This window comes from Mesoplodon bidens (assembly GCF_964165515.1).
Source record: "Mesoplodon bidens genome assembly, chromosome: 3".
NCBI lineage: Eukaryota > Metazoa > Chordata > Mammalia > Artiodactyla > Ziphiidae > Mesoplodon > Mesoplodon bidens.
Window position 1 is genome coordinate 95388185 of NC_138178.1, and position 25749 is coordinate 95413933.

Genomic DNA, 25749 nt, shown 5'->3' on the forward strand with positions numbered 1-25749 from the left:
CTTCTTGAGAGAATAGTCCACACCTACTAGTGCTACTTGGTCAACTTCCATTTACTTCCCAACTGTATTTTCTCCTATCACACTACAGAAACTATTTCATCAGTGGTCCTCCTAAATTCTAAATCTAGTGACATCCTCCCAATTTTCATCCTATTTGATATCTCTGTCGCATCTGACACAGTTGACCACTCATAGAATAGTTACCTTTTTTTTTTTTTTTTTTTTTTTTTACTGGATTCATTATTTCCTGCTGGTTCTCCTCTCCCCCTCCTTATTTCCCATGGTTGAAACCTATTTCTTCTTTTGTATATTTTCACTATCTTGGTTAATGGTTTCATCATCCACCCAGTCTTTGTGATGGCTAATTGTATGTGTCATTTTGACTGGATCACAGGATGCCCAGATGTCTGGTTAAACATTATTTCTGGGTGTATCTGTGAGGGTGTTTCTGGAAGAGACTAGCATTTGAATTGGTAGACTGAGTGAAGTGAATACTGTCCTGATTGTGGGTGGGCATCATCCAATCCTTTGAAGGCTTGAATAGAACTAAAATGTAGAGGGGGGAGGGATTTGCCCTCTCTCTGCCTGACCGAGTTGGGACATTGATCTCCTCTGGCCCTCAGTAATAATTATTTTATTTATTCTAATTATCTTTAGTTGTTTGCTTTGAGTCTTGTTAGTTTATGATCACCTGGAAATAATATTAATTTTCAACACTTATTCCTATTCTGAGAACTTTATAAGGACACAGTGTTGAAATTTATTCAATGTATTTCAATATCTATTTAAAGTATTGTAAAGCTTTTTCTTCTTGACAAACTTAATTAATGTTTCAAAATTAATAGATTTAAATACCAAATTAGTCTTTTATTCCTAGGTTAATGTATTTCTTGGTTATGGGAGATTATTATTTTAATTTAGTACCAGATTTGAATGGCTGAATTTATTCAGAATTTTTGCATCTGTATTTATAAGTGAAATTAGCTGTGTGTGTGTGTGTGTGTGTGTGCGCGTGTGCGCCCATGTGCATATATGTCATGGTGTAGCAGGTAGAGGTGGGGTTGGTGGTGGTTGTGTGTATGCTTTGTCAGTCTGTGTTAGCTTCATAAAATGAATGGGGCTAGCTGTCCATTTATTTCTAAGCTTTGAAACAGTTTATATAACATGGGGATTATCTGTTCCCCCCAAATTTGAAAGATTTCACTGGAAAAGCCATCTGGTTCAAATAATTTCTTGGAGGCGATTCTCTGATTCTTTTCTCAGCTTCTTTCATATTTACTATTGTATTACAGTTTACTAGTCTTCTGGAGTCAATTTTGGCAATATGTCCATGTCATTGAGATTTTAAAGTATCCATTGCACTGAGATTTAAAATTTTACTAATAAAACTTCATATAGCATTCAAAAATGATAATTCTCCTTCTTATTGTTTATATGTCCCATTTCTTATTTCTAATTTTGTTAATTGTTTGTTTCTCTTTTTAATCTGGAATTTTTGTAAAGTTAATTTTTAATTAATTAATTAATTTATTTATTTATTTTTTTGCGTTACACGGGCCTCTCACTGTTGTGGCCTCTCCCGTTGCGGAGCACAGGCTCCGGACGCGCAGGCTCAGCGGCCATGGCTCACGGGGCCCAGCCGCTCCGCGGCATGTGGGATCCTCCCAGACCGGGGCACGAACCCGCGTCCCCTGCATCGGCAGGCGGACTCTCAACCACTGCGCCACCAGGGAGGCCCAATTTTTAATTTTAGCACAGTTTTAAATTTACAGGAAAAATGTGAAGAAAGTACAGAGATTTTCCATATACCTACAATGAGTTTCCCTTTTATTAAGGTTAATATGGTACATTTGTTACAATTAATGAACCAATATTGATACATTATTATTAACTAAAGTCCATACTTTATTCAGGCTTTTAGTTTTTACCTCATGTTCTTTTCCTGTTCCAAGATCCCATCCAGTATACCACATTACGTTTACTCATGTCTCCTTAAGCTACTCTTGGCTACGCACTTTCTCAGACTTCCCTTGTCTTTGATGACCTTGGCAGTTTTGAGGAGTACTGGTCAGGTATTTTGTAGAATTTCCAGCAGTTATGACTTATGTCATGGTTTTCACATGATTAGATTTGTATTGTATGTTCTTGGGAGGAAGACCATAGAGTTAAAGTGCCATTTTCATTACATCCCATCATACTATCAATATAACTTATCACTGAGGAAGTATTTGTCAGGTTTCTCCACTGTAAATTTTCTCAGTAGTTCACCTTTTCCATACTGTCTTCTTCAGAAGAAAGTTACTATGTGCAGCCCATACTTAAGGAGTGGGGAGTTATGCATCACTTCCTTGATGGCAGAGCATTTACATAAGTTATTGTGAATTATTCTTTATTTTTATTTTTAAATTTTATTTATTTATTTTTAAAATTTGGCTGCTCTGGGTCTTTGTTGTGGCTTGTGGGCTTCTCTAGCTGTGGTGCGGTCTCAGTAGTTGTGGTGCGCAGGCTTAGTTGCCCGGCGGCGTGTGGGATCTTAGTTCCCTGACCAGGAATTGAACCCCTGTCCCCTGCATTGGAAGGCAGATTCTTAACCACTGGACCACCAGGGAAGTCCCATTGTGAATTATTCTGCATGGGAGATTCATCTAGTCTCCTTATTTATTTATTTCACCATTGACTTGTGGATATTTGTTTACACTTTGGATTATTTTATTGCTCAAAATTTTACAGCTTTGACCATTGGGAGCTTGTTCAGTTGGCTCTTGTGTCCTTTTGTCATATTTCCTCCATTGTGAGTTTTGTTTTGCTGTTGCTGTGAGCACTTCCTCACTTTCTGGCTTCAGACTCATCTTCTATGTTTCTTACCTGAGTCCTAGAATCAGCCGTTTCTCCGGTCAGCTGGTTCCACTTATTGGAGAATGATACTAGAAACCAGATCTGGATGCTAGGTGTGCTTGCTGTTATTGGGGAGTTGTTAACTCTAGGCCTTCTGAGAAAGGAAGTATTTGTGTGTATGCTAATCTGTTACACACTTACCTATAAATATTTCTATGTGTAACCATCTGTATCTGTATTGGGTTAAACATAGGTTCATACTTATGTCTCTGACTTTATTACCCCATGGATCATTCTAGCCTTTTCTCTTGCTTATCTGTAACCACCACTCCAACAGTGAAACACCTGGCTCTCATCAAAGGCCATCCATTTACTTAATTGTTCAATTCTACTGTATGTGTGTAGTGATACCAGAATTGTTGACCTGTACTCCACAGGACATAACCTCATCAACTGGAGTACAGAGCTCATGTGCAGTTTCTGTTGCCTTTAGTCTTGCAAACTCTACTCATTTCCACAGTTACTTAAAGTGAGCATTTTTCCCTTCACCCCCTCCAGTGAAATTATTTCATACATTGATAACACAGATTGTTTTATCAAATTCTGTATTTTTTTTTTTTTTTTTTTTTGGTACGCGGGCCTCTCACTGTTGTGGCCTCTCCCGTTGCGGAGCACAGGCTCCGGACACACAGGCTCAGTGGCCATGGCTCACGGGCCCAGCCGCTCCGTGGCATGTGGGATCTTCCTGGACCGGGCACGAACCCGTGTCCCCTGCATCGGCAGGCGGACTCTCAACCACTGCGCCACCAGGGAAGCCCTCAAATTCTGTATTTTATCCTGGGATTCTGTGACGTCCTAAATAATCTTTTGAAAATTGCATACATTAAGGTTCACTCTCTGTGCTGTGAAGTTATAGATTTCCAAAAATGTATAGTGTCGTGTAACCACTGTTACGGTATAATACAGAATAGTTTTACCACACTTAAAGATCCCCTGTGTGGATGAATGGATAAAGAAGATGTGGCACATACATACAATGGAATATTACTCAGCCATAAAAAGAAATGAAATTGAGTTATCTGTAGTGAGGTGGATGGATCTAGAGTCTGTCATACAGAGTGAAGTAAGTCAGAAAGAGAAAAACAAACACTGTATACTAACACATATATATGGAATCTAAAAAAAAAAGAAAGAATGGTCATGAAGAACCTAGGGGCAGGGAATAAAGACGCAGATCTACTAGAGAATAGACTTGAGGACACGGGGAGGGGGAAGGGTAAACTGGGACAAAGTGAGAGAGTGACATGGACATATGGACACTACCGAATGTAAAACACATAGCTAGTGGAAAGCAGCCACATAGCACAGGGAGATCAGCTTGGTGCTTTGTGACCACCTAGAGGGGTGGGATAGGGAGGGTGAGAGGGAGGGAGATGCAAGAGGGAAGAGATACGGGGATATATGTACATGTATAGCTGACTCACTTTGTTATAAAGCAGAAACTAACACACCATTGTAAAGCAATTATACTCCAATAAAGATGTTAAAACAAACAAACAAACAAAACAAACAAAGGTCCCCTATGTGAATCGCCATTCAACTCTCCCTTCTTCCCCCAAACCTCTAGCCACCACCGATTTTTTTTACTGTCTCTAGTTTTGCCTTTTCCAAATGTTGTATAATTGGAATCATTCCGTATGTAGCCTTTTTCAGAGTGGGTTTTTTAACTTAGCAATATACAGTTAAGATTCATCCATGTCTTTTTGTGACTTGATGGCTGATTTCTTTTTGTCACTAAATATTTTTCTATGGATGTACCACTGTTTGTTTTTCCCTTCATCTATTGAAAGATATCTTGATTGCTTCCAGTTTTTGATGATTACGAATAAAGCTGCTTTAAACATTAGTGTGCAGATTTTGGTGTGGACATAAAATTTCCATTTTGGGGGTAAATATGTAGGAGCAGGATTGCTGGATCATACAATAAGTGTTTAACTTTGTAAGAAACTGCCTGTCTTCCAAAATGGCTGTACCATTTCATATTCCCACCAGCAAAAATGAAAGTTCCTATTGTTCTGCATTCTTGCCAGCAATTGGTATTGTCAGATTTTTGGATTTTAGCCATTCTAATAGGTATATATTGATATCTCATTGTTTTAATTTGCCTTTACATTTCCCTAATGACAAAGGATGTTGAGTATCTTTTCAGGTGCTTGTTTGTCATATATATATTTTCTTTACTGAGTTGTCTGTTTAGATCTTTTGCCCATTAAAAAAAATTGGATTGGTTGTTTTCTTGTTGAGTTTTAAGAGTTCTTTGTATATTTTGGATACAGCTCCTTTATCAGATATGTGTTTTGCAAATATTTTCTCCCAGCCTGTGGCTTGTAATTTCCTTCTCTTAACAGTATCTTTTGCAGAGCAGATGTTTTAAATTTTAATAAGCTTAACTTACCAATTTTTTCTTTCATGGATCATGTTTGTGGTGTTGTATACAAAAACTTATCACTAAATTGAAGCTCATATAGATTTTTATCCTGTGTTTTCTTTTAGAAGTTTTATAGTTTTGCATTTTACATTTAGGTTTATAATCCAGTTTGATTTAACTTTTGTGTAAAGTATAAGGTCTGTATCTATGTTCTTCTTTTTTTATTTTTATTTTTTGCATATGGACATCCAATTGTTCCAGCACCATTTGTTTAAGAGATTATCCTCCCTCTATTCAACTGTTTTGCTCTTTTGCTAAAGATTAGTTGACTATATTTTTGCAGGTCTATTTCTGAACCCTCTATTCTGTTGCATTGATCTATGTGGCTCTTCTTTTGCCAATACCATGCTATCTTGATTACAGTGAGTGTTTTCTCTTTTTAAAATTATACTTGAGGATTTTTCTTTTTATACCTTTGTGAACCAGTTTTGAATTTCTTTGCTAATTCTAGCAATTATCTTTATTTCTTTTCTTGAACTTGTTATTGTTTTCTCTAGCTTCTTCAGTTAAACTAGTTAAGCTCATTTTATTTTCTCTTAAAATATGTGTCTGCTAGGGCTGCCATAAAAAAAATACCACAGACTGGGTGGCTTAAACAGCAGAAACTTATTTTCTTACAGTTTTGGAGGCTAGAAGTCTAAGATCAAGGTATTGGAAAATTTGTTTTTTGGTGAGGTCTCTCTTCCTGGCTTACAGATGGCCACGTTCTCACTGTGTCCTCACATGACCTTTTCTCTGTACACAAGGGAAGAAGAGGAGCGGGGTGAAGATATCTCTGGTGCCTCTTCCTCTTCTTGTAAGGACACCAGTTCTATTGGATTAGTACCCCACCTAATAACCTCATTCAACTTTAATTACCTCCGTAAAATACAGCCACACTGGGGGTTAGGGCTTCAACGTATGAATTTTGGGGGTTACAGTTCAGTCCATAACAATATGATAAAAGCCCCATTGCTATGAATTTTTTTCTGCATGTAGATTTAGCTCTGTACTCCATTCTTTGGTGTATGGTATCATCATTATTCTCTACAGGTTGTTACTGTACTCTTATTTCTTCATTGACCTTATAGTTAAATAGAAAATGGTGCTTTTCCCTTGTTCTCCAGGGATTTTTTTAAGCCCTCTGTTTTAAAAGCCAATGTGGAAATCTATAACACTGTGGGCATTGTTCTGATATTTTGAGTTTATTGAAATTTTCTCTGTAGTCTAATAGGGTGGTTCTTAATTGTAGGGGACATTTGGATGTGTGCATTTTTGGTTGGTGTCATCATGTGCAGTGGGAAGAGGTCTGTTTCTACCTAATCGGGGCAAGTGAGAACTTCTGGTTCTCTTCTATGCCACAGGCCAGCCATGCCATTGTGTGTCATATGTTTCTCTGTGTGTGTGTGTTGGGGTCGGGGGGAGAGAGAGGGGGAGGGAGGAAGAAAGGGTGAATATATTAGTCCCTGTCTTCCTCTAAATATGCCACACTGCCATTGCTGCTTTGGAGCTGTCAGGGGTAGGTGTGGAGCACTGTGTGTGGAGTCTCTTCCCAAGTTCCAGGTACGCAGTGGGGCAGAGCCCATAGGGCTCTGGTTTTCCCATTCTCTCTGGTGATCTCTATCCAACTCCAAGATTTCACCTCCAATGGGATGAGTGCCAGGGAGCAGCCTCATGTGTGTGTCACTTGTGTCTTCTGCAAACTCATCCCCTCTGATGTTCTTCTAGGTCCTTCCCATTGTCTGGGATGGGCTTTCTTCTCTAGGTGGCAGGAAGCAACTTAAATCAATCCTGCAATCTTCCTCTTTTAAGACTCTTGTTAAAAATTGCACTCAAAACTTCTGAAGATTGTAAAGCACTATAAAATTGAAAGAGTCTTTCATTCAATAAAAAAAAGTTAATAAAAAAATTGTGCTCAGTCTTTCAAGGTCTGGCCCTTGGTCTCTCAAGGGAGATTTTTTCCCCCCAGATCAATGTTTGTAGTGAGGAAATGTGAAAATTTTCCTATTAACTTCTAATTTTGATATAATTTTAGACTTAAAGTCTGAAAAGTATGAAGAATTCTCAAATACCCTTTACGCAGGTTCTCCAAGTGTTAACATTTACCACATCCTCTGTCTTCCTGTCCACAAGAGGACACACAGATGCACACAAATCAGGAAATAAGTATTGATACAATACTATTATCCAATTGACAGGCTTTCCTCATGTTTTGCCAGTTGTCACACTAAAATCCTTTCTAGCAAAAGAATATTCAAGATAATGCATTGCATTTAATTGTCATGTCTCTTTAGTCATTCTTTGTGTTTTATGACATTAGCATTTTGGGAGATTATAGGCCTGTTATTTTGTAGACTGTTGCCCAGTTTGGGTTTGTTTATATTTCCATATATTGGGTTCAAGTTATGCATTTTTGGCAGAAATCCCACAGAAGTGGTACTGTGTTTTTCTCCATGAATCATCTAAGGAAATGCATGATGTTGATTGTTCTGTCACTGATGATGCTAACTTTGATCATTTGGTTAAGGTGGTGTCTGCCAGGTTTCTGCACTGTAAAGTTACCATTTTTCTTTTTGTACTGAATAAGTTATCTCATGGAAGGATACCCTGAGGCTATTATCCTGTTATTCTTCAAACTGTTACCCATGAGTTTTATTATCCATTGATGATTCCTACCTGAATCAGTTATTATTATGATGGTTACCAAATGGTTATTTTCTAATTCCATCATTTCTTCTACATTAATTAGAATGTTTTTTTACTCTAAGGAAGAGCTTTCTAATGGAGGACTTTTGGAATTTAGAAAATTCCTTTTCTCTCTCAAGGAGTTGAGCTCCTGCAGTTGAATGTCTGCCTTTTACAACTGTTGTCTTTTAAACTCAAGACTGAGCTATGAGGCCTTTGTTCTAGGCTGTACCCATCTTCTGTCTGAGGCAATGACTACCCTGCGACTATGGGTGAAGAGCCTCAGGGTCACACGAATGATTTCAGCCTAGGAAAAACCCCTGGGTTTAAAAGCTTCAGTGTCACCTTGCTATAATAGTTTTTAGCATTGCAAATTTTCATATTTTTGTGTCTTTCTAGGTACTTTAGTTTAAAATTGAGTGAAACTGCTATTAAAGAGGAATTATGTGATCAAAAATAAATATATTACCACTTTGGATATGTGATGCAACTTAAACCAATAACAGAATGTTGCCAAATTGCTGACTTGATGAGCCTGCTTTAATGAATATTTTAAGACCCCTAATCGTAGTGGTTGCAAAACAATTAAAGTTTGAAAAGAACTTTAAACCTTTTTGCTTTTTGAGTAGCTTACCCCTCTCCCTGCAAGGTTTATACCACTAATTTGCTAGATTAACTCATCAAAGATTGTACAAGGATTATGGTTGTAATGTCAATCCTGGTGATGCCAGATTATTATGAATTCCAAATTAGGGAATTGGATTGATGAATTTGTTTTTACTGTCAGAAGTTGTATGTTATGAATTTGGTGGTGTTTGTGTGTTAGGGTGAATGTATCTTGCCTGTATTGTCTCCGAGTAGATGCTTGAATCAGGTTTGTTTCAGAGGTAGGTGATGAATCCTGTAATGTCTTCAAGACTTGTCATGTTTTCTTAGGCAAAAACACTTCTGTGCCATAACCTGGCAGAATCTCTCATATTAAGCCAAAATGATATTTATTTATGTTAGCAGTTTCTTGTAAATATACAGTGTCTGAAATAGCTAGTAGAACATGAAACAAATTACATTAAACAAAAAGAGTTAAAAACCACAATTTCCTAATTTCTTTATGGGTATTATCCCAAGAGAATAAATAAAATAAAAGAAAGCTAACTGCTAAGTGTCTCCCCAGTTTTCTCTCTCAAACACATTCTGTCATTTTAATGACTGACCATATATCTGAAATCTTCACCTTGGGGATCTAAAACAAAAAATAAAAACACAAAGTTATGCAGTGTGCACATTCTCCGTATTAAGAATATTAGACTTTGGGTACATTATCTCCAGATAATTAATGTGATATTTTAGTGCACCCTTGTACATCCTCTTTGCACAGAAGTTCTAGGGAAATTCTGTTGATTATCTTGATTGCTCTGTTTTGAGTGGCTCATGTGTACAAAGATGATTATCATTTCTACCTGAAAGTGATATTGTCTTAAGAAACATGCGTGGAGGGAATTGAGGAATATTGCAGAGAACATTAGATCTTATCTTTTTTAAAACAACTGTTCACATAAACAATTCCTTATTTATTTTGTGTGTATTGAACCCGTGATTTTTAAATCAATAGATCCTTCTTGTTACGAGCATGAAGATACCTTTTTCTCTGTGTTTCACACTCAAGTCCCTCCAGAAGACTATGAAAACTGTATACAGAATGTCAATAAAGGTATGTGATTTTACATACTGTCGCAAGAAGATACTAGCAGTATGTAGAAATATTCACAGATGAAACAATTTGATGTGATTTAATTCAGTGGTGAGTGGAAGTAGGTGAGGTTATAGATGAAACAAGATTGGTCATTATTGAAGTTAGTTGTTGAGGGTTCATTATACCAGTCTTTCTACTTTTGGATTGAAATTTTGTATAATAAAGAGCTAAAGAAGATCTGGGTGCAAGTAATGGAAACCTAGCTTTAAGTGAAAAAGAAAATTTATGGAAAGAATCCTGCTGGTAGACAGCTTCTTTAATTCCCAAGAGCATATCCTGTGGCTAGTCATTGAGAGGGCAATTCAATTCCAAAATCCTAGAGAAGAGACCAACTGATCTGTCTTGGGTTAGGTGCCCACCCTTGGTTCAACCAACTCATCCAACCTAGCAAGGGTTGGGGTCACTATAGGAACATGGCAGCTTCTACCCTGGATCACTACCAGGATGGAGAGGAGAAGAGGACATTTCTAGGGAGATAATTCCTACCAGACAATCTAAGGTTTTCTCCTACAATTTTTTTTTTTTTTTTTTTTTTTTTTTTTTTGCGGTACGCGGGCCTCTCACTGTTGTGGCCTCTCCCGTTGCGGAGCACAGGCTCCGGACACACAGGCTCCGCGGCCATGGCTCACGGGCCCAGCCGCTCCACGGCATGTGGGATCTTCCCAGACCGGGGCACGAACCCGTGTCCCCTGCATCGGCAGGTGGACTCTCAACCACTACGCCACCAGGGATGCCCTCTCCTACAATTTTTTAAAAGTATATTTTAAAGAAACTATTATAAATGTAGACAGAGATGCATTTAATTTGATTTATTTTAATGTTGTATTGTTTAAGAGAATATGAAACTTCAGCTGAATGAATAGACCAACTTATAGACTGAAAAGACTATATACAATTTGGATTATGGGAAAAAGTTATATATTTTATATCTAAGAAGGCCACTCACCAAAGAAGTAACTCATACTTTAACTATTGATAGTTTATTTAAAAAATTATGTTATTGATTAAAGAATAAAACCCCAATTATAAAGGATAGAAAAGTAAAACTTCTCTTTTGTCTGAAAAGAAATTAAATCCGGAGATCTCACCCTTTTCCTTGTTCTTTTCAGTTAGTGTTATCAAAATTTATTCTTTAATTATTAAATTTGTACTGAATCTTTGATAATAAGCTGTAAATACACCAATTGACTAGCTCCCTTAATCCTTTTTATTGAGGTAACCTCTCTTATAAAACAAAGGTAACTTTTAAGTAAGCCTTGTCTGCATTGAGCTACTGGCTAGTGTTTTTTTCTGTTGGACTTTAATATGGCAATTTATCCTATTTTGTAAGGTGGACTCCATTTGTCATTTAAGAAGACTCTTCCTTATTTTTAGAGCTTTAATGAAGGATTCACATAATTTTTAAAAAAATGCTTTAAATGTGACTACAATGAAAACAAGATATTTTATAAAGGGGATAAGAGTCCACAAGTATTTTTCTGACTCTTGTCTTGAGTACTCAGAGTCTGAACAACTCAGAGGCTGACTCAAATCTCTTTTCAAAGGTTGAGAAAAACTGATAAACTGAAATGTGTTTTAGGGGTTTGTGCAGATAGGATGTGGAACATCCAGGACACTTATGCCCAGACTTTGCTTAAAAGACAGGTTTGAACAAAAAGTTTATTGTTCTGAGAGGGTGATGGCAAATTAATAGAGTAGTGGGTAATGACTCTAGTCTTTAGGGAAAGTTTTATTTCATATAAAGACTAAAATAAAATATATTTTAAAATTCCCATGACATCAGAGATTTCTCCTTTACATATATCACTTGAAGTTCTTTTTGTGTTTCCCATGATTCCAAAGGAATCAGCATAAGAAGTTTGATACAAGATAATGAATAACAAAAGAAGTTTTATGAGAACTTCATGGCAAATTATGGGAGCACATTTATCTTTTTAAGATTAAATCTCTGGGGAATTCCCTGGTGGTCCAGTGGTTAGGGCTCTGTGCTTCCATTGCAGGGGGCACGGGTTCGATCCCTGGTTGGGATCCTGAAAGGCATGTGGCACAGCCAAAAAAAAAAAAAAAAAAATCTCTGTCTGTATTAAGTTTCTGGATCTGGAATTTAGAAGTACGTCTATGTGTGTTTTATTTCTTATATATTCTAATATATGCTTAAGGTAAAATTTTAGCATAATGGACAATTATAATTCTCAAAAAATTTTGAACTTTCTTAATATTAGATTTTACGTATGGTGTGGAAAGAAATGAGTCATTGATCAAAGCAGAAAAGAAACCTTTCTCAAATACAGAAAAGATTGAGCTCAGGGGTAAACACAGCCAGGATTTTATTAAACGAAACATTGAGGTATGTACTTAGAAATTTAGAAGCCAGAATGTGGGATGAAGTGAGCTTCAAGCTTGGAAATAGTTCTGTTCATTGTCTTTAAATATTTTTTTGACCATGATGCACGTGTATGTAATTGAAACACTATATACAACTGATAGAAAAGTTTTATGAGCCAGTACTTAACTTCACTATTTTCTACTCCATCCTATCCTATTCTATCCCATCCTACCCCTTTTAAAATTGCTAGCTGCAACTTACTACATTTGTTTCATTATGCAGAAATGAATCTAGTTCCTGCAGTTTGAAAAACATTTATTTAGAAAATAGTTTTGGACAGTGTTTCCCAGATTTTAAATTGCATATTTAAAATCAATTTTAAAATTGTTTTATTAAAGTAATGAGACTGATTTTATAACTGGTGCATTTAGAAAATTGAATGGAAAATTCTCCTGGCAGAGTTGGAGAGGCCAACTGATTGCCCACTGCCCCTGCCCCTTCCACCCAACTCCAGCTGAGCTTCCTGGCAGCCCATCACTTGTCTCTTGCTCTGATTAGCTCCCTGATTTAGGGGCTCAACCTTGGTCTTACAGGCCCTGCAGTCTCACTTGGTTTGTCCTTAAGGCAGACTTAGACTAACTAAGGGCACAGGAACTCCTGTATTAGACCAGAATGAGAATTAATTTATAGCAAGAAATGTAAGTATGGTGGACAGAAGGCTCATGGCAAACCACTCAGGCAGTTAAGTCACTAGAGAGCTACATTGGTGAGTATGAAGTATTAAGAGGAGAGAGTTAAGTAATTCTTCATAGTTCAAGCCTGATGCTTTTCCCACAATTAGCACGTCTTTTCCAGGCAGACTGGATTCATGGGTCAGCCTGCTGCTGTCAGGACTGACCCTTGGGACTCTCGATTTTTCTGTGCTCCATTTTCATATGATCTGAAGGAGACCTTCTCCAGCTTGCTCTGTCTCTTTGTGCTGGCTCATTGTATGTTGATTTAGTGTTTAAGTTTCCAAGAGCAGTAAGGTTTTCCCCATATCCAAGTTCTTGCTGACACAGACAGCCGCTCCACCATATATTTCCCTTTTCCCTTTTAACAATAGTAACTAAATCTTATTTAAACTCCTGATATGATATTCTTGAAATTTAAAAGCAGTTTCATTTAGTGAATATATGCCACATAGGAAGTGGTAAGATTCCTTCCACATGTCTCAGCAAATATGTTTTTGCATTGATACATATTATATAAAGAGAGGTTTGCAAACTGCCCATGTTTTAATTTTAAATAAAATGTTTGTTGAAATGGTTGAATATCTTTGCTTGGAGAATGGACCTCTATCAAAAATTTGGCATAAAGTAAAATTACCTAGCAAATGAAAATGCCTAATCTCACAAATTTTACCTTAGTGTTTCTGTATTGTAGAAGCCTCAGGTCCCATTTTTATTTTTCCTGAACTATGAATTCCTTTGAGTATTTAATATTTTCCATTCATACATTCTGTAGTTGGCCAAGAATTCAGGACAACCAGTAGTTATGATTGACAGAGAGAAGAAAAGGCTGGTTGAACTTTTGAAGGACTTGGATAACAGTGATTTGGAGCTGTCCAGTTCTGAGGTAAGTAAACTCTGATATTCCACAAGCTCTACACTTCTTAATTTTTATTTCTTTAATCATGTTATTGACCCATTAGCATAAATTTATAGTAATTTTTCAAATTATGGAGAAATATTTCTGACTTTAAAAAATCCCGTTTTGGGCTTCCCTGGTGGCGCAGTGGTTAAGAGTCCGCCTACCGGTGCAGGGGACACGGGTTCGTGCCCCGGTCTGGGAAGATCCCACATGCCGCGGAGCGGCTGGGCCTGGGAGCCATGGCCGCTGAGCCTGTGCATCTGGAGCCTGTGCTCCACAACGGCAGAGGCCGCAACAGTGAGAGGCCCACATACCGAAAAAAAAAAAAAATCCCGTTTTACAAGTTTATTCTTATCTAAATTTTCCAATTTATTCTTGCTGATTCATTATTGACTCTCCTATGTCATTATAAGAGTGACTACAATTGGCTTTCACAATAATAACCTCTGCCTGTGATGTGATGGGCTTGGTCATTGATGACATACAATTGTGTTTCTCTGGATCCTTTTATTTTGGACATTACTTACTATCCCTAAACTGGTTCCATGATATTTTAGCGTAGTCTTTAGTAATCCTGAAGAGCACCATCCTGCTCCTGCCCAGGTACCACTGGGCATCTAGTTCCCTGAAGAGTCTGGGGTGGGCACAGACTGAGTCTAAGGAGGGGAAAAGCATGAATCCAGGGTGTGAATGCGGGTATTTATAGGGCCCAGACAGGTCACATAAGGAGTGTAGTGGCTCAGTGTTTGTGCTTGTTTGCATACTAAACTTATAGCCATATTCTTTTTATTTATTTATTTATTAATTAAAGTTATTTCTGAGATATACATTTTAAAGTAATAACTAGAATTATTACTTATAACATTATATGAGAACATATAAGATTTTTAGAAATTTCATGTAATGTGTGAAACATTTATATTAACATACTTCCATACAAATAACCAAAAGAAAGTTTAGTATTAGTTGTTTTTTTATACTGCAGGTTCTTATTAGTCATCAATTTTATATACTTCAGTGTACACATGTCAATTACAATCGCCCAATTCAGCACACCACCATCCCCACCCCACCACGGTTTTCCTCCCTTGGTGTCCATATGTTTGTTCTCTACATCTTTGTCTCTATTTCTGCCCTGCAAACTGGTTCATCTGTACCATTTTTCTAGGTTCCACATACATGCGTTAATATACGATATTTGTTTTTCTCTTTCTGACTTACTTCACTCTGTATGACAGTCTCTAGGTCCATCCACATCTCAACAAATGACTCAATTTCGTTCCTTTTTATGGCTGAGTAATATTCCATTGTATATATGTACCACAACTTCTTTATCCATTTGTCTGTCGATGGGCATTTAGGTTGCTTCCATGACCTGGCTATTGTAATATTCTTACTTCTACAAAGAAATACATTCTCCTGTGTGCCTTGAAGCTCTTAGCCTTGTCGTCTAGTTTTTAATCCCCTATGTTTAATAGAGATGATGTGGTAAATGCTGCTGGCACCCTGCCCAGATCCCTTTTACCTGGCACATGTGTGCATCCATCCCCCTGCCCTGTGCCAAGGGTGCACAGCTGCCTCCTTCCCTGGAGAATTGCCCTGGGCTAAAGGGGAGCTGACCATCCCAGGACAGCAGCCCCCGCCTCCCCTCACATCCCCTCACCTTGAGATGGGATTAGCTGTGCCCTGCAGTTTGTCCTCCACCTCTTCCCCAGGGGTCACCCAGTCTTCAGCTGAGACCACATCCTCGCCTAGCTTTGTTCCCTTGTCCTAGCCTGCTCCCCTCACACCCCTAATCCTGAAAGCATCCCCCCACTAAGTCACTTAAACAAGAATCTCTGCCTCAGATTCCAGATCTAGGGAACCCAGCCTAAGACATGTAGGTTCAGAGGGTACTTTTTGCTCTGGGTAAAAAGCAAAGCATGTGCAGCAGTATCTGTAGCCAGTGGGGGAGAGCGTGCCAGTCCGTGGCTGCTGCTGCATGGAAATCCTGCCCAGGGCTGCCTGGATCCTCCAATTTGTCAAGAGAAGCTAGAAATTCAGGTAAAAAGAAAAAAAATAACAGTTCTCCATCATTCCCACTCCAGGAAAGGCCAGTGTTGTACTGGTGTATATTCCTCCAGGTTATGTATTCACAGCTGACACTGTGGTCTGTAGAAATGGAGTCTCCAGACACTGCAGGTGGTAGCAGAGAGTGGTTGTGTGTTCTGGTTTTGGCAGTCTGTTGTCACCCAGGCTACAACGCAGGATCCATCATTTCTCAGTTCTGTCACCTTGGGAAGTTATTTCTCTTCACCTCAGTTTCCCCCTAGTTCTGGAGAGAAATCTGAAGTGGTCTCACTGGCCTAGAATCAGTGTTGGCATGGGGCTGCATTCCTCTCTGGAGGTCCTTCAATAATTAATAAGTCTCTAAAATTTTATATTTTTTATTTTTATATTTTTTTACTTTTTTGGTACGCGGGCCTCTCACCGCTGTGGCCTCTCCCGTTGTGGAGCACAGGCTCCGGACGCGCAGGCTCAGCAGCCATGGCTCATGGACCTAGCCGCTCCACGGCACGTGGGATCCTCCTGGACGGGGGCACGAACCCGTGTCCCCTGCATCAGCAGGCGGACCCTCAACCACTGCGCCACCAGGGAAGCCCTAAAATCTTATATCTTGACAGGATCTTGGTATGCTTTTATTTTCCTCTTCTCCCCTTTCCTCTCCTCCAGAATGTATTGAAATCACCTGGAATTTTAGTTCCAGGATGTTAGAAGTTTTTCCCTTTATTTAATAAATAAATAAATTTATTTATGGCTGTGTTGGGTCTTCGTTGCTACACGCGGGCTTTCTCTAGCTGTGGTGAGCGGGGGCTACTCTTCGTTGGGGTGCACGGGCTTCTCATTGTGGTGGCTTCTCTTGTTGTGGAGCATGGGCTCTAGGCGCACGGGCTTCAGTAGTTGTGGCACGTGGGCTCAGTAGTTGTAGCTCGTGGGCTCTAGAGCTCAGGCTCAGCAGCTGTGGTGCATGGGCTTAGTTGCTCCCTGGCATGTGGGATCCTCCCGTGCCAGGGCTCGAACCTGTGTCCCTTGCATTGGCAGGCAGATTCCTAACCACTGCACCACCAGGGAAGCCCAGAAGTTTTTCCTTTTTTTTTTTTTTTTTTTTTTTTTCGATACGCGGGCCTCTCCTGTTGCGGAGCACAGGCTCCGGATGCGCAGGCTCAGCGACCATGGCTCACGGGCCTAGCCTCTCTGTGGCATGTGGGATCTTCCCGGACCGGGGCACAAACCCGTGTCCCCTGCATTGGCAGGCGGACTCTCAACCACTGCGCCACCAGGGAAGCCCCCAAGTTCTTCCTTTTAAAAATAGTATGCTTCTTATATTTTAGGAATCTTTCTCAATAGTAGCCAAATTTTTAAATCGCGTCATTACCTGTGTATTTAAGCTCAACTAATTGTTTATTTGTACAAATCGTTTTTCCTGAGTTATTCTTCTGGAATTAAAAAAAAATTTCCCTGAAATAATGATGGTGTGTAGATAATCTTTTGAGTGTTTGCCTATTCAAAAATTTTATTTTTCCCTCATTTGAATGATAGCTTCAAATGGTGGTAGCTAAATCCTAGATGCAAAATCCTTTCTTTCTGGAAGCATCGAGGATTTTCTCTTTATTTCTGAGTTCACAGATTTTTATCAGAATGTATTTTATGTGTGTCTTTAAAAACATTTTTGTTCCTGCATGGTACCTTGTAGGTAGGCCCTTTTTATCTGAAGGTTCAAGTCTTTTCTCTGTGCAGAAAATTATCTTATTTCTTCCCTCTATCATCTCTTTTTCTTTCCTTTTGGGCTTCCTGTAAAGTGGGATATCAGTTGGGAATGGGATTGAGTTCAGGTAACAGAAAACTTTATAAACAGTGACTTCAGCAAGAAGTTTATTTTTTTCAGTAACAAATCCAGGTATAAGTAGCTTATGTCTTCTGATCTTCTTGACCCATGTTTGTAGTGTGGTTTTGTTTTTAGGTGTGCAAGATTGCTGCTATATCTGTATGTAATGTGTTAATTTTCCAGGCAGAAAGAAAGGGGGAAAGGGAAGGAGAAAAGAGACTCCTCTGAAGTTTTGCCTTTTCCTTTGGGAAGATGTGGTGTCCCCACGACTTCCACCTGCATCTCACTGGCCAAGCTGTCATGTAGTCATTTGTTTCATACAGCTCTGCAAGCGAGCCTGGGGATTCAATTATTTCATTTTCTCTTTTTTTGTTGCAGAGGAAGGCAAGAAAGGAGGAGATTGGAAAAGGGGACTAGGTCAGTCAATGTACCAGCCCACAGATGGGTATAGAATCTCCTGGATCTCTCCTCCAGGTCTTAAAATATTTTTCTCATAATCTTTATCTTTTTTGTCATTTTGCTCATGTAAGTTCATTTTACGGTTTTCCTAGTTGGGTTTCAAACATCTCTATTCTGCTACTTAGCTATGCAGCCCTCTTTTGAGATTGTTGTTATTTTCACAGTTACTATTGTTTTTAAACTAATATTTGCTGAGGGTTCTTTCTGTAAGTCCTCTGAGGAGAAAGTGTCCTTTCTTATTACCTGATGTGGGAGATAGACATTTTATATGGAGATTCTATGAAGCCATATAGGTGGTGGCACATGTTGGAATAGAGATGTAGTGGAGGAAGATGTGAATGTGGCAGGAAGCATTTAGGAACACTTTGAGGAAGGGACCGATCCACTGTTTTCTCAAACTGTACAAAACTTCTTGCCATGCTTCACATTTGCTGTAGTCTTTCAAGCGTCTGTGTGCTCATTTCTTTACGGAGTGCCCTGCCACTTCGTCTCTGACAGATCCAACCTAAAGAGGATGACTAACGTGATAATTATGTTTGAATTCCACAGAACTCATGCCCGCTGGTTGTTCCTTACAGTGGTATGTTTGACCGTATGGATGTAATATTCTCTTAAATTTCTCTAGGATAGGTAGAATTTTTAAAAGATTTCCTCCTAGGTAGGGAACTCACACTTGCAACTAATGGCTCTCCCCAACGCTGGAAGCCTTTACTGTCACCCTTCCCAACAAAATGTATTTTGCATCAGATCTTAAATTACTCACGTCTAAATCAATATTGAATGGGTGAGTCTGATTGAGGACCCTCATTACTGGTGTGAACCCTAGCTGTAAAGCAGGGTGGTGCAGAGCATTTCTTGGGTTCTGTCTTAGGGAGACAAGACTCCTACACATTGCAAGTCTAGACACACACATACCATCTACTACATGTTACACATAATTTCCTTCTGTAACAGCATAAAGCATGAAACATTTAAATTTCTGTTGAATTTAATCTGCCATGTTCTTTTACCTCCAGTGTCATTAAAAAAGAATTCCATTCAAACAAGAATTTAAAATTTATTAACCAATATTTAGTCATTGATTCCATAGCTTTTTTTTTTTCCGTCTGATTCTTTTTTTCTCTTTTAGGTCATACAGTATTTATATCACTTTTATTTAGGAAAACTTAATCAGAGTTTCTTATTTGTGAGTAGTTAAGTATTTTTTAAAATAATTATGTATAACTTTCATATGCCAACTTGCAAGTATATTTAAAATGTTTATTACTGTATCATATCCTTATATGGATATAGTGTAGTCTCACTTTCTCCCTATCTTCAGACATTTGGACTTTTTGCAGTTACTCTTTTTTGTAAGTAACATGGCAAAAAACATTTTAGTCAGGGTTCTAGGTTGCAAGAAACAGAGGCAGATTTTGGTTAAAAAAACAGAAAACGAATTTATTGGAAGACTTGAGTAGCTCACAGGCACAGTGGGAAGTTTGGAGGACCGGGCTTGTAAACCAGGCAGATACCAAGGTAGGCAGAAAAATGGCCCTCGAAACTCCTGAGAATCAGTCTGGTTCGGGGCTGCACCGAGGCCACCAGACACCCCCCGATAATGATCAGTGCTGCCACCTTCACTGCTATCAACACTGGATCCTCACTTCTACTGCGGTCACCATCAATCACTTCCCCACTTTCCCTGCATCTTTGAATCTCTCTCTCTCTCTCTCTCTCTCTCTCTCTCGCTCGCTCGCTCAAGAGTCAAAGTCCAGGGTGTTCCCTTCTGATTGGCTGAATCTAGGTCATTTGCTTGTCTTCTTGATGCCAGTGGGTAGGGAGAAGGAGTATCTGGTGGGTACCTGTTCCCTAGAGAGACTTATGCAGTATTTGGTTTCACTGAAGCAGAAGGGGAGATTGGATGCTGGGGCCAGGAAGAGACGGTGTAAGTCTTTCTGTGTAAGTTTTTGCATGTACTTCTTCTGGTTACCACTTAGGGTTTGATCCCTGGTATTAGAGTCATGAAACCAAAGTGTGTGTTGCCCTCCATCTGCCCCTTTATTCTTAGTGTTCTTCATGATTCTTCTGTCCTTGTGCTACATGCTTCCCTTTGTGACCTCACCCATTCCCATGATCTAAGGGTTTGAACCATTATAGAATTATGGGTGAGTCCAAAATACTTATTTCCAATCCAGGTCTCTATCTTGAACTTCAGACAAACATATTTAACTACCTAACATAATCTCTGGATATCCTAGGGGCATCTGTGAATATCAGAAGGCCCCAAACAATTCATCATCATCATTTTCCTCCTCAAACCTACCACGTCTCTGATATTCCCTAGTTTGGTCCTTATGACCACCATCCCCCTAGCTGATAAAATCAGGAATTTGGTTTTTATCCTTGATCCTTACTCCTCCCTTCATTCTTCCATCAAATTGTCTCCAGATTCTGTAAACTCTGCTTCCTAAGTTTCTCTGGAATTGGTCCTGTGTGCTTCATTCCCAGGAAACATTCCGAGTTCAGGCGCTCATCACTTTTCTTGTAGGTTACGGCTTTTGCTTCTTAACTGGATTTTCTGCCTCCAGTCCCACCCTCACCTGCTCCAGTTTTAAAGTGCACAGCCGATTGTGTTGTTTCTCTAAGATGCTACTAAGATTATTTCCTTTAGGAAGCATTCTCCAAACATGTTTTCTCCTTGCCCCTTCCTGTTAACAGAGGTTAGTTGACCCTCCCTGTTCTCCATGGAGCCCTGGGTTTACCAGCACTTTTCACACCTTGTTAAAATCTTTGCTGTCAAGAGACTGAGAACTCCTGAGGGCAGGAACGTGTGAGATTCATATTGAATCACCAGTGCCCAATGTAATGCCTCCCCATAGGAGGCACTCAGTACGAGGTTTTTGAATGAATGTTATGAATGGCTTTTAACCCGTTAAGAAACTAATGTTAGTTCAATAACGAGTTAGATGAACAGTTTTTTTTTCAAATATTTATTTATTTGGCTGCATCGTGTCTAAGTTGTGGCATGCAGGATCTTTAGTTGCGGCGTGTGGGATCTAGCTCCCTGACCAGAGATCGAACCCGGGCCCCCTGCATTGGGAGTATGGAGTCTTAGCCACAGGACCACCAGGGAAGTCCCTAGATGACCAGTTATGATCATGAAACCCAAACAACCGAGTCTATGTTACTTTTCAGGGACAAATTTTGAAAATAACATCTCTGTTATAGGGTAAACATGATTTTTTCCTTATTCAACATGTCACAGACCACTTTTTTCAGAGTGGAGAAATGAGAATGTTATGAGACCCAGACTGTGAGGCTAAGAGAGTTATTCCATAGGGTAGAACGGCCACAAAATGTAAGCAGATACTTTACACAGAGTTGGCAGATAATGAAACCTTAAACTATTTAATTTTTTTGCTTGCACTATCCCAAGTTAATTCTGATTTTTTAATATTTGGTCTTTTTTTTAATTTGTTTTTGTGAGGAGCACTGATGTAGCGGTCTGAAAGGTATATTTTGGAAAAAAAAATGTAGCATAAGAATGAACTGGTGATCCTTGTTTCCTTTTAGGGAGATCAGTCTGGCTGGCTGGTCCCAGGAGAAGGATACACACCTGCAGTCACCCAGCATGAGCAGCTTGCTAAAATTGATAAAAAACTCCAAGAACTTTCTGCCATTTATTCAACAATTTCCAGCTCTTCTCCAAGACCTGAACATCAGAATGATGAGGTATGTTTAACTCTAGAGCCCATAGGCTGTTCAGGTTTATGTGTGCTAAAGCTAGTTCACATAATATGACAATCTGCTTGTTAACTAAAGAGGTTTCTTCCCAGTTGCCTTTTACGTGACTGCAACTGCAGTGATAGTGATTTCTACAACAGTGTCTATTTTCCTTTGCCAGTTTCTACTTTCTGTTCATTTTTTTTTTCAGTTGGTAATTTGCTGAGATGGGGTGAAATATTTATTTTAATATTATTATATCTTTATGATATAAGCTAATTTTTGATCATGATCAGGAGAGAGGAGAGGGAAGAGAATAGATACAGCACTTTAATCCTTTGAGAGCTTTACTTCTTTTTGTTCCTTTGGTTCTAGGTGTTAGCAGTGGCAGTCACCTGTCCCTTACTCTGGCACATTCTTCTAGCTCCTTTGATTTACCAGCAAGCAGTGAAGCTCACTCTGTTGATAACTTCTCTCCTGTGAGAATTTTGAAATGAGTATGTTTCCTTTCTTGATAGTTCCCTCAAATATTCTTTTACAAAGCTAACAGAGGGTGAAGAAAAACGGAAGGGTAACCACAGCTTTGGAGCAGTAAAATTCCTGTCTCCCCCTTATATTTCAGTACTTCGTGGGATCTAGTTTGGGGTTGGGTGGTAGTTTTTGCCTTAAGAGAAAATGGCTGGTCTTTTGTTATTCCACTAACCCTCTACCGGTTTTGTAAACATCTCACCAAATCATTTTCTGTACAATATTAGATGCTTGTGATTTTCCTGGTTTTTAAGAAGATTTAAATAATATCAGTATTCTATAGGTAATAATTCTGCTTTATAGTCAGTCTTTTCTCCAACCTGTCAATTGAAGATTAGGGATCTGGCTTTGGGCCAGTTGAAGCTACTTCAGAGGAAAGGAGCAGTGTTAAGATGTTCCAAAGAAAGTTTGGTCGTGATGGAACCTTACAGACCCATCGCAGCTTCCTTAAATTATGTTCCTAAGGGCCAGGCACAGCTGCCTCTGAGCCCTTTACACAGCAATATGGTGGTAGTGGGAACCACTGTTTTCTGGATTGGCATCAGAGTTCTTGGAAGACAGAGAATTGGAATCTCTGTCCCTACCCAAATATACCCCAGGACTTTGACACATCAACAGGTATGCTGCTAGTTTATTTATGTTACTGGGTGCCATTTCCCAAAAGGAGGAAGCCAGGATAGGGGAGTAAAATTGTTCAGGGATATTCTGTGTTCTTTTTGTGTTACAGCTGATTTTTGTTGTTGTTGTTGTTATTGTTGTTAGATATCACGGGTCGCTGAGATCTCAAAGCTGGATAATGGTCCTAAAGATAGAAAATGTCTTTTTCGTGACCATCAAATGTTATTCCTGAAAGAGAGACTGAGAATTTAGAGATTTGTTTAGCCATTAGGACTTCAGATAAAGTATGACTGTGGTCACTGTCATCTCTCTCACATTTTCAGAGTTCACATTTATGGTTTAAATAAAATATTTAAAAAATAATAAAAGGGAAAACCAGTACATTACTTAGTTGTTACATACTGATATTGTATATTTTTGTGTGAAACAGTATATGTAGAGAAGAGAGAAAACTGCATTTTGGGACTCTCACTGGCTGCAGAAACAGAAATGTAACATCATAGTTGTTGAAAAGAAATAATTAGTGCTTCTTGTATGCAAAAAAGAGTATATTTTGAGGTTTCATTCAATTTCCTGTTGGCATTTCCTCATTCCTAACTAAAACCAGCATTGCACATTGAATTTTCAAGCCAAAAATGAAAACATGGCAAATTATTTTACGGATATTGTTATTATTATTTTTTAACATCTTTATTGGAGTATAATTGCTTTACAATGGTGTGTTAGTTTCTGCTGTATAACAAAGTGAATCAGCTATACATAAACATATATTCCCATATCTCCTCCCTCTTGCATCTCCCTCCCACCCTCCCTAGGTGGACACAAAGCTCCGAACTGATCTCCCTGTGCTATGTGGCTGCTTCCCACTAGCTATCTGTTTTACATTTGGTAATGTATATATGTCCATGCCACTCTCTCACTTCATCCCAGCTTACCCTTCCCCCTTCCCATATCCTCAAGTCCATTCTCTACGTATGCATCTTTATTTCTGTCCTGCCCCTAGGTTCTTCAGAACCATTTTTTTTGTGTTAGCATAGGGTATTTGTTTTTTTCTTTCTGACTTACTTCACTCTGTATGACAGACTCTAGATCCACCTACCTCAATACAAATAACTCAATTTCGTTTCTTTTTATGGCTGAGTAATATTCCATTGTGTATATGTGCCACATCTTCTTTATCCATTCATCTGTTAATGAACACTTAGGTTGCTTCTGTGTCCTGCCTATTGTAAATAGAGCGGCAGTGAACATTGTGGTACATGACTCTTTTTGAATTATAGTTTTCTCAGGGTATATGCCCCTTAGTGGGATTGCTGGGTTGTATGGTAGTTCTACTTTTAGTTTTTATTCTTTTACATCTTTATTGGGGTATAATTGCTTTACAATGGTGTGTTAGTTTCTGCTTCATAACAAAGTGAATCAGTTATACATATACATATGTTCCCATATCTCTTCCCTCTTGCGTCTCCCTCCCTCCCACCCTCTCTATCCCACCCCTCTAGGTGGTCACAAAGCACTGAGCTGATCTCCCTGTGCTATGTGGCTGCTTCCCACTAGCTATCTATTTTACGTTTGGTAGTGTATATATGTCCATGCCACTCTCTCACTTTGTCACAGATTACCCTTCCCCCTCCCCATATCCTCAAGTCCATTCTCTAGTAGGTCTGTGTCTTTATTCCTGTCTTACCCCTAGGTTCTTCATGACTTTTTTTTCTTAAATTCCATATATATGTGTTAGCATATGTTATTTGTCTTTCTCTTTCTGACTTACTGCACTCTGTATGACAGACTCTAGGTCCATCCACCTCATTACAAATAGCTCAATTTCGTTCTTTTTATGGCTGAGTAATATTCCATTGTATATATGTGCCTTATCTTCTTTAGCCATTCGTCCGATGATGGACACCTAGGTTGTTTCCATCTCCTGCCTATTGTAAATAGAACTGCAATGAGCATTGTGATACGTGATTCTTCATGAATTACGGTTTTCTCAGGGTATACGCCCAGTAGTTGGATTGCTGGGTTGTATGGTAGTTCTATTTTTAGCTTTTTTTTTTTTTTTCGGTATGCGGGCCTCTCACTGTTGCAGCCTCTCCCATTGCGGAGCACAGGCTCAGCGGCCATGGCTAATGGGCCCAGCTGCTCCGCGGCATGTGGGATCTTCCCAGACCGGGGCACGAAACCGTGTCCCCTGCATCGGCAGGCAGACTCTCAACCACTACGCCACCAGGGAAGCCCTATTTTTAGTTTTTTAAGGAACCTCCATACTGTTCTCCATAGTGGCTGTACCAATTTACATTCCCACCAACAGTGCAGGAGGGTTCCCTTGTCTTCACACCCTCTCCAGCATTTATTGTTTGTAGATTTTTTGATGATGGCCATTCTGGCTAGTGTGAGATGATATCTCATTGTAGTTTTGATTTGCATTTCTCTAATGATTAATAATGTTGAGCATTCTTTCATGTGTTTGTTGGCAATCTGTATATCTTTGGAGAAATGTCTATTTAAGTCGTCTGCCCATTTTTGGATTGCGGTTTTGTTTTTTGTTTTTTTTTGATATTGAGCTGCATGTGCTGCTTGTAAATTTTGGAGGTTATATTTGTCAGTTGCTTCATTTGCAAATATTTTCTCCCAGTTTGAGGGTTGTCTTTTCGTCTTGTTTATAGGTTCCTTTGCTGTGCAAAAGCTTTTAAGTTTCATTAGGTCCCGTTCGTTTATTTTTGTTTTTATTTCCATTTCTCTAGGAGGTGGGTCAAAAAGGATCTTGCTGTGATTTATGTCACAGAGTGTTCTGCCTGAGTATTCCTCTAAGAGTTTGATAGTGTCTGGCCTTACATTTAGGTCTTTAATCCATTTTGAGTTTACTTTTGTGTATGGTG

General features: G+C 39.0%; 1 protein-coding gene across 1 annotated transcript in view; it reads left to right on the forward strand.

Annotated features, from left to right (window-relative positions):
* FSIP1 (fibrous sheath interacting protein 1) overlaps positions 1–25749 on the forward strand; it is a gene marked incomplete at its 5' end in the record, with an annotated part of 64760 nt that overhangs the window by 20960 nt on the left and 18051 nt on the right. Inside the window, 4 exons of the mRNA XM_081229046.1 lie at positions 9597–9695; positions 11960–12084; positions 13570–13680; positions 21575–21733. Of these exons, the coding sequence (XP_081085172.1) occupies positions 9597–9695; positions 11960–12084; positions 13570–13680; positions 21575–21733 (494 nt within the window). The remainder of the gene's footprint in view (positions 1–9596; positions 9696–11959; positions 12085–13569; positions 13681–21574; positions 21734–25749) is intronic.